The sequence below is a fragment of the Acinonyx jubatus genome, chromosome A3, assembly GCF_027475565.1.
Source record: "Acinonyx jubatus isolate Ajub_Pintada_27869175 chromosome A3, VMU_Ajub_asm_v1.0, whole genome shotgun sequence".
NCBI classification, from domain to species: Eukaryota; Metazoa; Chordata; class Mammalia; order Carnivora; family Felidae; genus Acinonyx; species Acinonyx jubatus.
In genome coordinates this window covers 81,893,959-81,910,198 of record NC_069388.1, presented here as the reverse complement: position 1 = coordinate 81,910,198, position 16,240 = coordinate 81,893,959, and the positions used below count along the sequence as shown (strand labels likewise).

Here is a 16,240-nt window from a genome sequence, read left to right as displayed (position 1 = left end):
TGTGGTTAACCACCTATGTAACAGAAGAAAAGTTCTCTAGGATGGCTGAACTTCAGTTCCTCATCTGTACAATGCACATAATAAAGAGCTACCACATAGGGATGTTTCATGGACTCGATAATTTAAGTGCTATTTATTATGATGGCAACTAAGTCTTGCAAGGTCCTGGAATCCCTTGTGGTGCACTGGGCCAGGAGTCCAAAAGCCTAGGCTCTATGCCCAGCTCTGCCATAAATTAGCCATGTGGCCTTTGTTTTATCATTTCATCCATTAGGTTTTAGTTTCCTCACTTGTTAAATGAAAGTCCTCAACTAGCTAGCACTCAACTAGCCAACTAGAAATATATAGATTTTTGTGTGGAAGACAGCATTTCTGAAAGAAGTTGGAGAAAATTGTCATCACCATAAAGATGTCATGTGAGAGAAGTGATGCCTTCTGAAAGTCTCAAATAAAGATCACCTTGATGAACTTCAAGGCTCAGTTAGATAGATATGAGTTAGATACTTCAACCAAAGAGAGAAAGCTCAACATGGCATTTCCAAAATGTGAACTCCATTCTACCTTAACTGCTAGGGCCTTGAGAGACCATTCCCCTTGTTGCTAAAAAGTAGATAAAACCCTATCTGCCCCCCCCCACACACACAACCCCATCCCAATGAGTCATGATCTTCTGCAGAACTGGTTTGGTGAAGGGGTTGGGTAGGGAAGTTTACTTCATCAACACTAGATGGTTCAAGAAAACCACTGAGGTCTAGCACTGGGTGAAGAGTAAAGGTAACTAATTAAAAATAAAAGTGATTTGGACAGAATTTTAAGACAAACACAAACATCATATTTGTCAACGATGATGAGAAGGGATAAAGTCAGACTCCCACTGGGTGTGGCAGTATAAAGAAGAAAAAAACTGACATTTTAGAGCTAAAAGCTCTAAAATAAGCTGATATAAGGTGTGACCCTGCAAGTGACTGGTGTCACTGGTGTCACTACACTGAAGTGTAGTTACCAGGCAGAATTCTAAAATTTGTGTTTCTCTATGGAAAAAAGTATACAAGGAAAGATAGATCAGAAGTAACAATTTTCCAAGAATTCAAGAAAACTGTAATGAAAGAGTACTCTTCATATGTATTCATACTTGTTGTAATCTTCCTGGCCATATTAAAAACCAGAGATCAAGAACTGGCAGGTATTTACAAAGTAATCTGTCCAAATTCCTGACTCCTATAGGCAAAGTTTCATCCTCATTTACCCAGGAAGAAGAACTAAGAAACTGCAAACATTAACTTGAAGGTACATGGTTACACCTGTTACTCTATCCAGGGCAGAGAAGGGGCAACTTGGAAATGTGGTACCAATTCTGTGGTCAGTAGAAAGAGGTCCATGGCATGATGGTGTAATCAGAGTCAGGAAAGCAATTTAACCCAAACACAGTAGTAAAAGAGCTGGGGAAATGATGCATGTGTTTATCTGCTTTTAGAAGGCTTTGTCTCAACGCTATGTTAAACCCTATGGGGTCTGGAGTAGGTACCATTATATCTTAGAAATAATACATGGTTTCTATAAATGTCTTCCTTCCTTCCCTCCTTCCTTCCTTTGGGAATCACTGAGTTAAAACTTAAACAAACTAAATTGAATTGACAAAATACAAGTTGAAACTCATCTCAAGACTGTTTACCCTGAAGGCTCCCATTCTGTTTTTCCTGGGCTTTTTTGCTAATGGGAAGAAATGAAGATTTATCTTGGAATTTTCCCAGCATCCTTTACACTGGTAACCTCCTATGACTAAAGCCCCTATTCCACACGATCATTATGGAGAACTTTAGGGTCTGGTCAGCACAAAGACAAGGACAACCATGAAAGTCAGGGTTGGGGGAATCATCCATCTCACTGTCAATGGCATGCATCACTCTGATGCTTCAAGCTCTATATACACACATCATTTTGTGTGATTTATGGCCCTAATTAGATCCCAGTGGCAGTATTCCATCAGCTAACAATGCATATCCTAATCACCTTTTCTTCATACAAATGATTTCCTTAACTTTGCATGCATAACTTAACAGCTTTTATTTTAAAAACTCATGTTAACAGCTTTCCTGTGGTAACCAGTAGGGGTGCTATGATAAGAATCTAATTTGCTGTAAAAATGACTCATTTGTCAAATAAGCATTAAAATAATTGTTCCCCTTTTGACTGTTACCCTGCTGTTTCCAGTCATTTTCCAAAACTAAATTATTTACTCATTTGAAAGTTCAGCTGTGCATATTTTAATTGATATTCCCTCGTAGGACTCATATTGTTAATGACAATAATTAACCCGAAAAGGCTGCTAAATAATTATGCTGGAAAGATATGAAGTATTTGCACAGAAAGTAAAATCAGCATTTGAAAAACTATCAAAATGTAAAACTTTCATATTTTATGGCAAAGCACAGTAATAGTTCATAATCAAATTAAAGAGAGAAAGGGAAAATGTAGATTATATGATTTGATGCAGAATACTTTATGTTTTCAATATAGAAAAGTAGTCTAGCTAACAAGATTACTCTGTCATCTCAGTAAGCTCCTAATATTACTATTCTATCTGGCAATATAAATTGTTCTCCAGCACTTAGCATGGCTTGGAATGGGAGCAAACTTGCTCTTAATAACAATACCTAACACATATTCACTGCCTCTCTGTTAGATAAATCTTCCTATGATGGGCTTAACAAGCTCTGCACATTTCCAACAGAGACATAAGCACTAAACAGACTGTACCCCTTCTCCTAAGAATGCAGCTGCCTCTCAATTTCCGGGAAGTTCTCAGTGGATGTGGCAAGCCCTTATACTCTGGGACCCAAAGAGAGCCAAATTCAGAAGAAAGCGCTGTTGTCTCTGAAACCTTGTCAAATTAGACAAAGGAGGGACTACAGTGAATCTTAGACTTACTAATGCGTGGTCCTTCCTGGCCAGTCTACCAGGCTTCTAGAATCCCACAAGGCTGACATTCCCATGGAAATGGCTGGAGACCATTTACCCGGGTGGAAAGTTAGGACTTCCACACTCCTAGAAGTCCTGAGGTATGGGGTCAGGACCTGACTATGTATGTTCCACAAATGCTTTTGAACTAAAGCAGAAAGTAGCTTTGTAAAAGCCACAGAAGTGCTAGGGCTTCAGTTAAGGTCTCCACTGGTATTTTGGTATATGCCTCCCATATGGCAACAACAGCCAAACTGAACATCAAGAAATGCCTCTGTCGTTGCTTCAATTCCCTTAATTTTTACCTTACAGTTGATATCACTGATAGCATGATAATGTTGTAATAAAAGTGATAACACTTGGTATTGATATAGTTCTGTTTATTTTTGCTCACAGGTGCAAAGACTAATGCTAATGGGAGGAGGAAGAATAACTTATGAATACATAGCCATGCCCAACTTCCACAAATATCTCCTGCAAGCACTGAACACATGGAATAAATGGATGGGTGAGTATGGTGCTAATTATGCTTGTCATCAAATAAAACTGCAACTTGCATAAAGAACAAGATTTCATTTTAACATACATCTAGATTGTTCATTTGTCATATCCATCTCACTTCCTCAACAGTTATTCTTTCTGTAAACATTAATTTAGCAGCTACTTTGTGCTTAGTATTCATAATATAGTGGCCAACAGGATAGACAGAAGCCCTACCTTCAAGTTGCTTACATTCTGGCATATAAATTTCTCATCAATATGGTGAAGAGTGACAATGTGTTATGCAGTCCCTCTCTCCAAATCTGCATAAATAATATAAAGGAATACCTGAGCTCAATAAACATCCCTGCAAAGAAGTACACTTAGCTAGAACACCTGGCCCATTGGGCTCCAGATGTGGAGACAAGCACGGAATTCAACTCCGTATCAAATGAGACATTAAAATTAGAGAAAAGAGCTGAGGCTCCCTTAATGATGCAATGAAACCAGGAGTAGGGGTAGGAGACTTCTGTCCTATTTTGTCTACCTCTATGGCCATGGTTCTAAAGAGGAGGGTAGGGGCATATTCAGTTTCACAAGTAAGAACTGAGCTAAGTCATCCACTGAATCAATGGCTGGAACTGCCATATTCCTAATATCATCTTAAAGAGGAATAAAAAAAATGTTATTATTTCCAGACCCAATCCTGAATTTGGGGCAGAGAGAGCAAAGGGTAAGGTAGAGAGACAACTACAAACCCACTAGACAAGGAGAGGCAATCACAGAGAAAGAGAAATACAGCTGGGGGGACCCACTCAGAATGAGCCTATATAACAAAATTTTAAAATATGTGAGGTAATCTAGTGCTAAGAAAGACACCTAAAAGAATTAGCACTAGGAATGTGAATTCAATCAAGATAAAACTAATTTTATGGAATAGCATAACAAAGACTTTAAAATAAATTTATTTAAAGTACTCAAAAATGAAATTATAGTCTTTGTTTAAAAGGGAGAAAAAAGTTGTGTAAAAATTACAGAAATAATATAAGAATATGAGCCTGAAAAAGAACAGTTAGAAATACTAGAAATAAAAAATATAGTCATTAAAATTATTTAAAAATCTTACATAGACAAGTAAAAATTTAGACTGGACAGAATCAAGAGCAGAGTTCTAAAACTGGTAGATATTACTGAAGAATTTTTCCAGAGCAAATTACAGATTATAGATTGAGATGCTCTATAACAAGAGTCAGGGAACTATGACCCATGGGCCAAATCTAGCCTGCTGCCTGTTTTTTTGTACAGTCTCTGATCCAAGAGTGGTTTTTACAGTTTTTAAACAATAGAAAAAAATCAAAAGAAGAATATTATGTGACACATGAAAATTATATGAAAATTTAATTTTCAGAGCCCATAAATAAAGCTTTATTGGAATATAGCCACACTTGTCTGTTTACATATTATTTTTTATTGCATCTGTTTATGACTACAATGGTAGAATTGAGTAATTGCAACAGGAACTAAATGGCCTAACATAGCCTATTTGTGTTTACTATCTGGACTTTAATGTAAAAGTTTGCACATCCCTGATGCAACATCCTAGTTTAAGAAAGAGAGGAAGAAATGGCACATAAGCTGTATCTGAAAAACTAAGAATTTTCCAGAATTAAAGAAATATTTGGTAGTGAGAGAGATTTAATACTCTGCGTCTTAACTGTTCCTTATTTTAAGAATATTGATGGGCATTTGTTGGGCTATCACTGAATTTTACAATCAAAGGTTCACAGCCAATTGTACTATTTCACTGAACTGACCAATTAATTAGACAACTCATCAATCCAGTCAACCATCTGTTGTTGGTTCACTGAAATGATTGTTAAATTTTGCTCAGTGACATCCAGAAGCTCAAATCTTATAAATCTCAAAAACTCTCTAGGCTCCTACCCATCCATCTCACCAAATTTGTGCCCTCTCCTGAGACATTATATCATGAGTTATCTTGCTCACTCAGTTCCTCCTGTCAGCCATGCCCTTCCCATAGTTCATGCTGCTACGTTTTAAGTTGCAATCTTTCAAGATTCAGCTAAGACATTATCTTGCTCATTCAGTATTAATTCTGCAAGTATTTTCTTCAGTGTCTGCCATGTAGCAGATGCTCTTCTAGGTGCTCAGGAAATAAGTAACAACCTCTGCCTTCAAGGATCTTACTAAATTTTATAGTTAAGCAGACAATTAAAATATACAATAATAAGTTTTAAAACCAGGAATAGAAGAACAGAAGAAAAGCATATAACATTTGGGGGCTTGGTGCCTTCAAGGCAGTTTGCTCAAGGAAGATCTTAGATGGTACATTAAAGATGAGTAGGAGTTGGTTAGACAAGTATGGTGAGGGGTAGGAGAGAGAATTCTAGGCAGTAGGCAGATCATGTGCAAAGGCCAGGAGGTAAAATAATGCACAGAATTTCAAAAAGTATGTGCAGTTGCAAAGTAGAGGCTGATACGGGGATAGTGGATTAGTCATAAATGAGGCTACAAACACAAATCAGAACTATATCATTAAGAACCATTTTAAGTCTTACAAAGAAACCTGGAGATTTTAAATAGGCATAAGGGGAAACAGGGCTTTAGACAGAGGGCAGTGTGATCAAATTTGAATTTTAAAAAGAAACAGTTCTCCGGCAACAGTAAGGAGGAAGGCTTCGTGGGGATAAGACAAGCATGGTTGTAGGCAGAAATTTTGGTTGCAGGAAGCTGAAGGACTCGAGATAAATGTAAGATGGCTGGCTAACACAAGTAAAGATGATAGAGGAGATTGGTCATAGCTGTCATGAAAAACAGGATAAAGAGATAAAGAGCTGACTGGGAAAACAGAAAAGAAAACTGCTATCCACACTGAGATTGGAGACCTTGATTTTTAGCAGCTCCATCTACTCAACAGCCTGGCATGGAAAAGACAGTGGTTCAAGCACCCATTGGGGGGGGGGGGATTGTTCCACGTGGCATATATATGATAAAGGGATAATGAGCCCAGGGAATTAAAGAAGCTTTCAAAGGAATGGCTGAAAATGGACCATGGGACCAGGAGGAGTACGACACCATAATCTAAACGGTAGCCATGGGAGTAGGTAAATAAAGCCAAGTGGAAGGTAAAATTAGGAAATGAAGCAATAAATAAAGGAACTAAGTGACCAGGACATTACTGGGTCATCATGTGAATGATGTTTGCACCCTGGATGATGGGAAATTTTGACTTGGGGACAGAGAGGAAGATTTAGCCAGATACCACTGTCTTCAATGATAAAAAAGGAATGATGCAAAAGAAAAAATTCACATACAACAAAGAGAGCCAGAGCAAACTGGATGGCATGTGCCTCAAAGGAGGAAAAGTGATTATGTATATAATAATGGCAAGATCAGGGGTGCCTGGGTGGCTCAGTCGGTTAAGCATCCAACTTCAGCTCAGGTCATGATCTCACGATGTGTGGATTCGGGTCCCACGTCAGACTCTGTGCTGACAGCTCAGAGCCTGGAACCTGCTTCAGATTCCATGTCTCCCTCTCTCTCAGCCCCTCCCCCCACTCATGTGGCAAGATAATAGTCTAAACGGGACGCTGAAGGAGTCCAGAAGACACTAATAGTACCTCCTAGACTAGAGTCATGTCTTACAGGGTGGTGGAAACTAGCTGCAGAAGAAGCCATGTGCTCAGGGGAAAGCCAGGTTTTTAGCTCACTAGGAAATGGATTCCAGTTTATGAAAGAGATTGAGAATGTGTAACAAAGAATTTATCCTGGAAGGGGGATTCGAGGAAGCAAAGTAGAAAGGTTTGGAAGAAATGGAACTCCAGACAGGTTGGGTCAATTCACTTTATATCATTTATTCATTCAGCAAATGTTTAAAGTACCATCTAAGTGGCATGCCATGGGCTTGGTGTTGAAGATGTATATATGGAGAAGACATGGACTCCTTCCCCAAGACACTCTTCACCCATTCATCATAAGTTACACCGAAGCTCCCTCCGAACAGCTTTTTCACAACTGCACAGGGGACGCTGAGACTACTGGGACATTTCCAAGAGGTGACTGCAGTTCACTGCCACTTTCCTGAGCAAAGACATGACATGAGGTAGGCACTGACTTCAGGAGTCTCCTGCAACGGTTTTAAGGCAATTAGATAAGGTAGCACAACCTGCCACCAACTCTCTGTACCAATGTAAGGGAAGAGGAAAAATCCTATGCCAGGTGTTGCAACTCCTATCTCCACCAAGTCATTTTTTTAAGGTCCCAAGAACTGAGCAAAATGAAGAAGCATTAACCTCACCATCACAGGAGAAATTGTGCTTTGTTCATGTGAACATCTTCTCCACCAGATTAAAAGCTCCTGAGAAGGAGGAGTCAGGTCTTATTTTTTCTGTACCTAACTATGCTTAGCACAATTCCTGGCACATAGTAGACATTCAATAAGTATGTGTTGAGCTGGAATGAACTGAACTGACATTTGTATGAGATTTAACAGTTGATCAAGCAGCTTCACATTAATTATTCCAGGGTTATAAAAGACTTTGCAAGATAATCATTCTCATAGCTCCATGTTCTTGAATGTTCCCTACCAGTTAGAATCAGCATAACTATTTCTCTCACTTTACAGGTAAGAAAAGTGAGGCTCAAAAGTTAAGTGACTTGTCCTGGTTTATAATAAAACTAGCTACTGGTGAACATAGGACTAGAACCTATCAAATCCTGGACAATTTCTAACAGAAAATGCTGTGGTAAACAGGGAATGAATTCTTTGATGGTCACTGAATGTATTATAACAGTACTGGTGGTGCATTATTATAACAGTATTATCACAGTATTAATAGCATAGTAATGCTAATATATGAATATTAACAATAATCAGGAGTGTACCTGTGATGAGCACCAGGTACTGTACATAAGTATATACGTATATACATAAATACTATACATAAGTGTTGAATCACTAAATTGTACACCTGAAACTACTATTACACTGTATGTTAACTAGAATTTAAATAAAAACTTAAATAAAATGAAAAAATAAATTAAAAAATAATCATTTATTGCTTCCTCTATTCTGTATCAGGTTTTACCTTAATAATCTATAATACAAAAATCTATAGGATGTATATCATTATTCCCATTTTATACATAAAGAAACTGAGAATCAGAAATGCTAATTTATTCAAGGTCTGAGAGCAAGAAAGAGATCAATTTCAGCTCCAAACTAAAGTCTACCTGTAGCCAAAGTCTGAATTCTTTCTCCCATTCTATTCTGCCTCACAAATCATCTCAAGTTAGTCCCTGAATGCTATCTTGCCTAACTCTTCATCTTCAGTGTTCTGAAATCCATGGCAACAAAGTTTTGGCAGTTTTGTGATATGAGTGCTGAAAGCCAACCACATTTACTGACCATTATTCATTATTATGTAGGGGAAAAATAAAAAGGTGAACAGAAAACAGAAAGAAAAGATATTCATTCACTCATTCCTTCTGCCTTTCACTAAATATTTAGTAGACTTCACCATGGGCTGGTCACTATTCTAGGCACTGGGGATGAAGGAGGGAATGAAACAAAATCCTGATCCTCATGGAACATCTATTTCAGCAAGTCCCTATCCTCCCAATCCACAATATCCACAATCAGAAAATAAAAAGTCTCCTCCACTCATACAGAGATGTCCCTACCTCTGCAAATGATGCTCATGCTCTTGGGCCCCCAGTCTTGAAGAAAGGCAGGCCATTTTGTAATCAGAGCCTGCATGAGGATGTCCAAGGGACTGGATTTTTACAGGGCCTAGAAAATGGCACCCACATGGCCACTTGAGAGAATCTGCAGCCATCATTTCCATATATATGGAAATATATATGGAGGGGTATACATATAAGTGAAGAAAGCAGATGGTGAGCAAGCCTCAAAACACCGAGACTGAAACACACATGCTCAAAAGATCCATCGCTCTACTGACTTCAACCTCAAGTTTACCGTTTGCTGAACTAAGGTTTATGCTGGGATTGTACCTCTCAGTCTCAGTCATCAGCAACAGCAAACGGTTGTGTTTCCTTTTAAAAGGATTTTGTAATGTTGCCCACCCTCCCCCCACAAGGGCAGTCCTCTTCATTGCCAAGCCTATTTTTATGGTTCATCTCCAAAACAAGTGCAAAATAGTGCTGGCCTCAGATGAGCCTTCCCTCTTGCTGGCCACTGGAACACCATCTGTGAGTTGAGTAGGAACAGTAAACACTGCAGGTTAAGTAACTCATTACTAATATTTTCCTTGAGCTCTGAAACTTTTTAAACAAACAACAACAACAATTGTATCATAATAACCTTTCAGAGGTTAACAGCCAGCAGGTGGTCCAGCTCAGTTTAAATGCAAACCAGACAGCTGTTTGATTATCAACTGTTGATTCTTATGGAGATCTGGGAAAACTTCTTGCTGAAAAAGGGTCTTCTCTTAAAAATCCCTAATGAAACAACACATAAATGTCAAAATGACAAAAATAAGGAAGTGTGTCATGGACTAAGCATTTTAATGTCCTTTCTGGCTTCCTCCAGAGTGTACTCTGGATCTAGCCACGTTTAATGGCACAGATTCTTAAAGAGGTGGTGCACAGCATGAATTTTTACGACACAAATAAAACTTGGAGAGGGTCACTTTCTCTGCCATAGTCAGTGTCCTCAGCAGATGTGTGGGAGGCTCATCTTTCCAACCAGCCACCCACACCAGTGTTTTACCTGGACCCAGAGGCTATAAGGAGCACACGTGTGAGGATGTAAGGAAACCCTGAGGTGTATAGCATTATCCTGTCTGTCTCCAAGCCATTAAGACATTGCAGGGATTCCCCTGGGAAGTCTTGGCAAAGCTAGAGAAAATTCCAAGGGCTGATAAAATGGTTTGAGAATGGCAGATGAAAAGTTTCTAATCAAAACCTTACATTAGCACCACACAGCCCCATGGATTGATGACTATGACTGTTTTCCTCCCTTGATGATGACATGGGACAAAAGAAAATCATTCTCTAAATCAGTATTTAATTACTGGTCTATTATATTACAATCAGAAACATTTCAGAAAGCTCAGAAAAAACAAAGTTGAACCTTTTTACACTGAAATCTGCAGGGAATGATGAAATGCAAAACCCTTAGGACTCCAAGGAAAAAAGAGTTATGGAAAGGCAATCACCTTTTTATTTTTAATAAAAGGAACAAAAATGCAAAGTGTAAAAAAAAAGAATTTCACAGCTCCTAGTTTAGTTGTAATAAGTAGGGAGAAAGAGGAGATCACAGAATGTGGAAAAAAAAAAACTTTTTTGTTTAACTCATGTTTGATCAGGTTTTCTGACATGACCTTATAAGCAAGCAGTGGCAAAGAGCCAGATTCCCAGAGACAGGCTAAGAGGTAAAAAAGGAAGCACCCAAGATGTTTGGCAGGTCCTTGAAACCTTCTGCTACAGACAGAGGAATATGAAAGTTGTAGTGCTTCATTCTGACAAAATAGAGCGTAAAGCCGTTTGAGGGCTTTCATACCACACTAGATCCAAGCAAAGGCTGCTTCTCAATTCCAGGAGGCCCTGAAGGTGAAACAAGCTATAATTAAAAAAAAAATTTTTTTTTAAATGTTTATTTTTGAGAGAGAGGGAGAGACAGAGCAAGAGAGCGAGAGCGAGCAGGCAAGGGGGAGAGAGACAGGGAGACACAGAATCTGAAGCAGGCTCCAGGCTCCGAGTTGTCAGCACAGAGCCCAACACAAGGCTCAAACCCATGAACCCTGAAATCATGACCTGAGCTGAAGGTGGACTGACTGAGCCACCCAGGCACCCCAAAACAAACTATAATTTAATAAATATTCATTCCTCAATGAATCAATATATAACACATAATCTTCTAGGCAATCTAGAGCTACAAGTCAAGACAGTTTTGACCATTTGCTGCAGATTTCAATCTCCAAAGAAAAACACATGAAGAACTAACCAGAAGATAAAAACACAAAGGCATGAAAACTCCTTCTCTGCATTTCATTATCATGTTTGTTATACTCATAATTACTATTTAGTTAGGGAGCGTCCAGGAATGCTACATGGGGAACGAGACTTTGAACTTGATCTAAAAGATTGAGAAGGATTTCAATCATGAAGGTTAGTTGATTCCATAGTAAGTTGAGAAGCACAAGGTAAGTGCAGAAAATGAAAACTGATACTGAGTTTACCTAGTACCCATACACATTTCTTCCTATGTTGCTCCTACTCTTTTTAAAACTCTAAATGTAAGTAATTAGTACCTGTGTACATATTTTTCATTTTAAAGTGTTTCTAATTTCTAAATATACATACCCAGGTGACTTTCTCTCTGAAACATTTACCTACCCCAGAAGTAAGCTACTGCAGATAACCTACTAGCTACCTATAACTACTAATAATGTAACCATAACCTTACCTCAAGAGGTTATGCCCAGAAATCCCCATCCTGTATATGCAATATAAATGTACAGGTCAGCGTTCAAGCCCCATTGTTATGCCGAGGTGATATTTGCATTTCTGTCATTCCTTTTCAGTACTTTCCTCATAAAGTCTGGTGAGCACCAGGGCTCCATTCAGCTCTGCTCTATTTTTTTTTTCCTTTGGTTTGTTTGTTTTCTCTTTTCTTTCCTATCCTCCTGCCTTCTAGCTCCTCCAATTATGTGGCTTAGCTCCTATGGCCCATGGCCAAGAGACAGGCTCTTGTTAAGAATCATCTCTTGAGATTGGAAAGATGATGAGGAAAGTTCTGCTGCTAACCCAGATAAACATACCTTTACTCATTTTTTAGGGTTATCATAACAAAGAACCATAGACTGACTGGGTGGCTTCAACAACAGACATTTTCTCATAATTTGGGAAGCTACAACTGCCAAGATCAAGGTATTGGCAGGATTGGCTTCTTTTCTCCTTGATTTGTTTTCATATGGTCTATCTTCTGTTTTCATATGGTCTTCCCTCTATGCGTATCTGGATCCTAACTTCCTCCTCTTTTATAGTCCTACCGGATAACTTATTGAAATGCCTTATCTCTAAATACAGTCACATTCTGAGGTACTTGGGGTTAGGACTTTAGTATATGAATTTTGCTAGGGACACAATTCAGCTCATGACAGTACCCAAGTCACCAAAATTCTTTAATTATACACTGCCCTCTCTGTAGAGAGTCTTTAGAGAATGCCCTAGGTATTTTTCATTTCCAGAAGGCCATGGGTAGAGACAGGTGCATGCTTGTCAGCCTTCCCCTGGCTACTTCCTATAGAAATCACCAGTTTGTCTCAAGGCCTGATGAATTATCAAGAAAAGCATGAAAGTCTCCACTTGATACCAATGAGGAACTGGAGATTCAGAATGGTCAAGTGATCTGACTAAAATCTTCTTAGACAGTCGAAAGAGAAGGACTTGTTTGTTTGTTTTTTTGACTTCCAATGTAGTGTCTTATAAATAAATGGGTGAAAATAAGGCAACATGTCACCCTTTAGGTTTAATAAAGGAAACAAATTCTAACATCAATTTCCTAAATATAATTAATCCCCTTAAAAGTCCTAAGTAAGGGTGATAATTTAAGACTGGTTTTGCTGAGTGTTTACCTTCATGGTATTTTCAGGATGGTGAGGAAGGTTCTGCTACTTAAGAATTTAACTACCTTACTTGCAGCAGGATGGCTGGCGCTTCACCCTTAGAATACAAGTTCTCTAACTTAATACTTTTCTTTTTTAATTTATCAGTTTTGATTAGTTGTGATGAAAATTCTCAAACAAATATAACAGTAAAGATACTATCTAATGAACCACCATGTGCCCAATCATCCAGCAACAGTATCAGTATAGGGTCAAACTTATTTCATCTCTATTCCACCAACCCTTTCTCCTCTATGGGGAATTTTGAAACAACTCCCCATATCATGTTTAATACTCCAATACACGTATCTTTAAAAATATAACCATAACACTTTATCACACCTTAAAAAATAAAATTCATAGAAATATGAAACTTTTAAAACTTTATATTCAGATTTCTAATAATTCTTAAATAACATCAAATATCTATTTACTATTCACATTTCCCCTATTATCACACAATTTTTTAACAATTTGTTTGAATTATTTCCAAGTAAGTTTCTATGTATCTATTCGTTTTCTATTGCTGCATAAGAAACTATTCCAAATCTTGGTGACTTGAAATAGCCATTTATTATTTTGCATGATTCTGTAGGTTGGTTGGGTGATTCTTCTGTTTCACACAGCTCTATTCAGCTGGCATCTTGACTGGGCTGGAATAACCAAGCTTAACTCTCAGGCTGCAGGTCTTGAGGAGAATGTCTAGAAGACTGGGACCTCTCTCCCCCCATGCATTCAATCTAGGAGGGTAGATGTGCCTCTTTACAGGGTGGCCCCAAGGCAGCAAAAGCAGCTGATGCCAGCCCCCAAAGACTCAGGCCCAGGACAATGTCAATTCTAACATATTCTACGGGTTAATGTAGGTTAAAATCAATCCAGGCTCAAAAGGAGGGGAATAGACCCCATTTCTTAAAAGGAGGACAGGATTTAGAGATGGGAGAAATTACTGGTGACCATCTTTGCAGGGAAACAACCACATTCACCCATTGATATTTGATATGTTTTTTTTAAAATCTGTAATATTTGCCAACATTATTCCTTTGGCTAAGAGATCCAGAGGTAATTTGTGATTTACATATTTTATAGTTGTTCTATCAAGAATTTAGGTGCCTCCATTGTCCTTATAAGCTGGATGCAAATGATTTGACTCTTAATTACAAAACTTTAATTCTTTTTGTGTGTGTGGCACATGTTCAGGAAAAAAACACATATAAGTGAAAAGAAAAAAGCTCACACCACACAGAAATAAGCCATTAGGTTTTTGACATATGGATGTATGTATACACATATGCATGCATACATACAATTTGTGATTTAATCCTACCTATGTGAGCTGATACTAAATATACTGCTTTGTAAACATGTTATGTTTAACTTTGCAATATAGGATGAATAAATTTTCATGCATATGTGTAAAACTTTCCAACTAAAAAACAGATCTGCATAATGGGTCAAAACACAAAATCCAGTGAGATGCTGGTACCAAGGACACTACCTAAAAAAAAAAATTCCACCAGATGATTAAAAGTAAAACAAATGTCAAAGATACATCAGAAAACACAGAAAGAAAGCAGGGGCCAGATTTTAATATCAGACAAAAAAAAAAAAAAGAATTTACGGTCTAGAACACACAGGATAAGAACAGCTGCATGAATGTCTTTGCTTCCAATGCATCATCGCAAACTTGTTTCCTACTCTTCTTATCTCTTTCTTAAGCTTTTCCCACTCATCTACGCCTCTTATTATTTCTTCCAGGTCCAAATGCCTCATGGGAGTGTCCTCTTTAAACCCCAGGCCAGGATGGGTCAGCCCTCCTCTCAGGCTTCCTGTTTCCTGGCTTATACCTTCAGAAGGCTGAGGATTTCCCTCTGCCTCCTGTGGTACATCTTCTGAAGGGCAGTGTGCCTCCACCTTTGGCATGTTCTGTAGTTTTCCTTCATTTTCTTTTTGCATGTTGAGTATTTTTCTGTTATTTCTTTTGAATAAATTAATCCTAAAAGGATTAGGGCACTTTTGCTCCTTCTCCAGCAATACAGAGCTCCTACAGGGAAACAAGCCCTAGACTATAAACTATGTGATATATTTCTTAAGTCATTTTTAATCTCTAGATTACTCCTCCATATTATTTTCCCTCTTGAAAATTTGTTTAAAAAGTCGTTTGTTCTCTGGAGTTTCCCAAAGTCTAGATTTTGCTGACTGCTTCTTCCTGCATTTTCTAATATGTTCCTCTGTTCCTTTTATTCTCTGAAAATTGGTAGTTAAATCAAAAAGCCTCATCAGATTCTGGTTTTCCCCCCCAAGATGAGCCATGTACCTCCATTAGGAGGAACAAAACCTGGTGTCTCTTTTATTGTGATATTATCAGATACTGATAATCATTATCTAGATCAGGGGTCTGCAAACTACAGCCTATGGACAAAATCCAACCAGTGCACCCTGTTTTTATAAATAAAGTTTTACTGAAACAATCACGTCCATTGCCAATGGCTGCTTCCACACTCCAATGCAGACTTGAATAGTTGCAACAGAGACTATAGGGCCCACAAAGCTTAAAATATTCACTATCTGGTCCCTTACAGAAAAAGTTTATTGACTCCTGATCTAGATCCATCCAGATTGCAAAATCATAATTTTCTTTTTTTACAAAATCATAATTTTCTAATTCTACCCTTGCTTCTTTTTTATTAACTGAAACATTCCTGTAAAGAGAAACTTCTTACCAACTCCCTAGTTATCATATAGGAACAGCAGGATACATGCTAGATTGTCTACTTACCAGTTTTTAAAATAAGGTAGTTTCCTAGTATTCTCCAAAGGCAGCCAATGAAGAGTTGAGAGTATTTCTGTATGTGTTTGTGTGTATGTGTTGTTTTAAAGTACCATTATTAACCCGTGGATTTAAACACATTCCCTATGCTTAAATCAATTGCATTCAATTCTTATTAATGCTTAAAATTGTCCCATCTTTGCTAAGTAGTTTATTTAAATTGTCTCCTGAGTCTTTTTAAAATAATCCGCATATTACTGGGAGCTTTTATTACTATCTGGTCTAACAAGATGTTCCTGGCTAATCTTGTACATTTCTTTCCCCATACAGGGAATTATCCATTTCTCCAAGGAGATGTCATCCCTTAGTAAGAAATGATATT

General features: G+C 38.0%; 1 protein-coding gene across 1 annotated transcript; it reads right to left on the bottom strand.

The window, feature by feature from the left end:
- Nucleotides 1-14,429: 14,429 nt before the first annotated feature.
- LOC106976232 (transcription elongation factor A protein-like 8) lies at nucleotides 14,430-15,855 on the bottom strand. The gene has a single exon (XM_053201367.1). It carries the CDS (start codon nucleotides 15,042-15,044, stop codon nucleotides 14,706-14,708), a length of 339 nt encoding a protein of 112 aa, XP_053057342.1. The 5' UTR covers nucleotides 15,045-15,855; the 3' UTR covers nucleotides 14,430-14,705.
- Nucleotides 15,856-16,240: the final 385 nt, after the last annotated feature.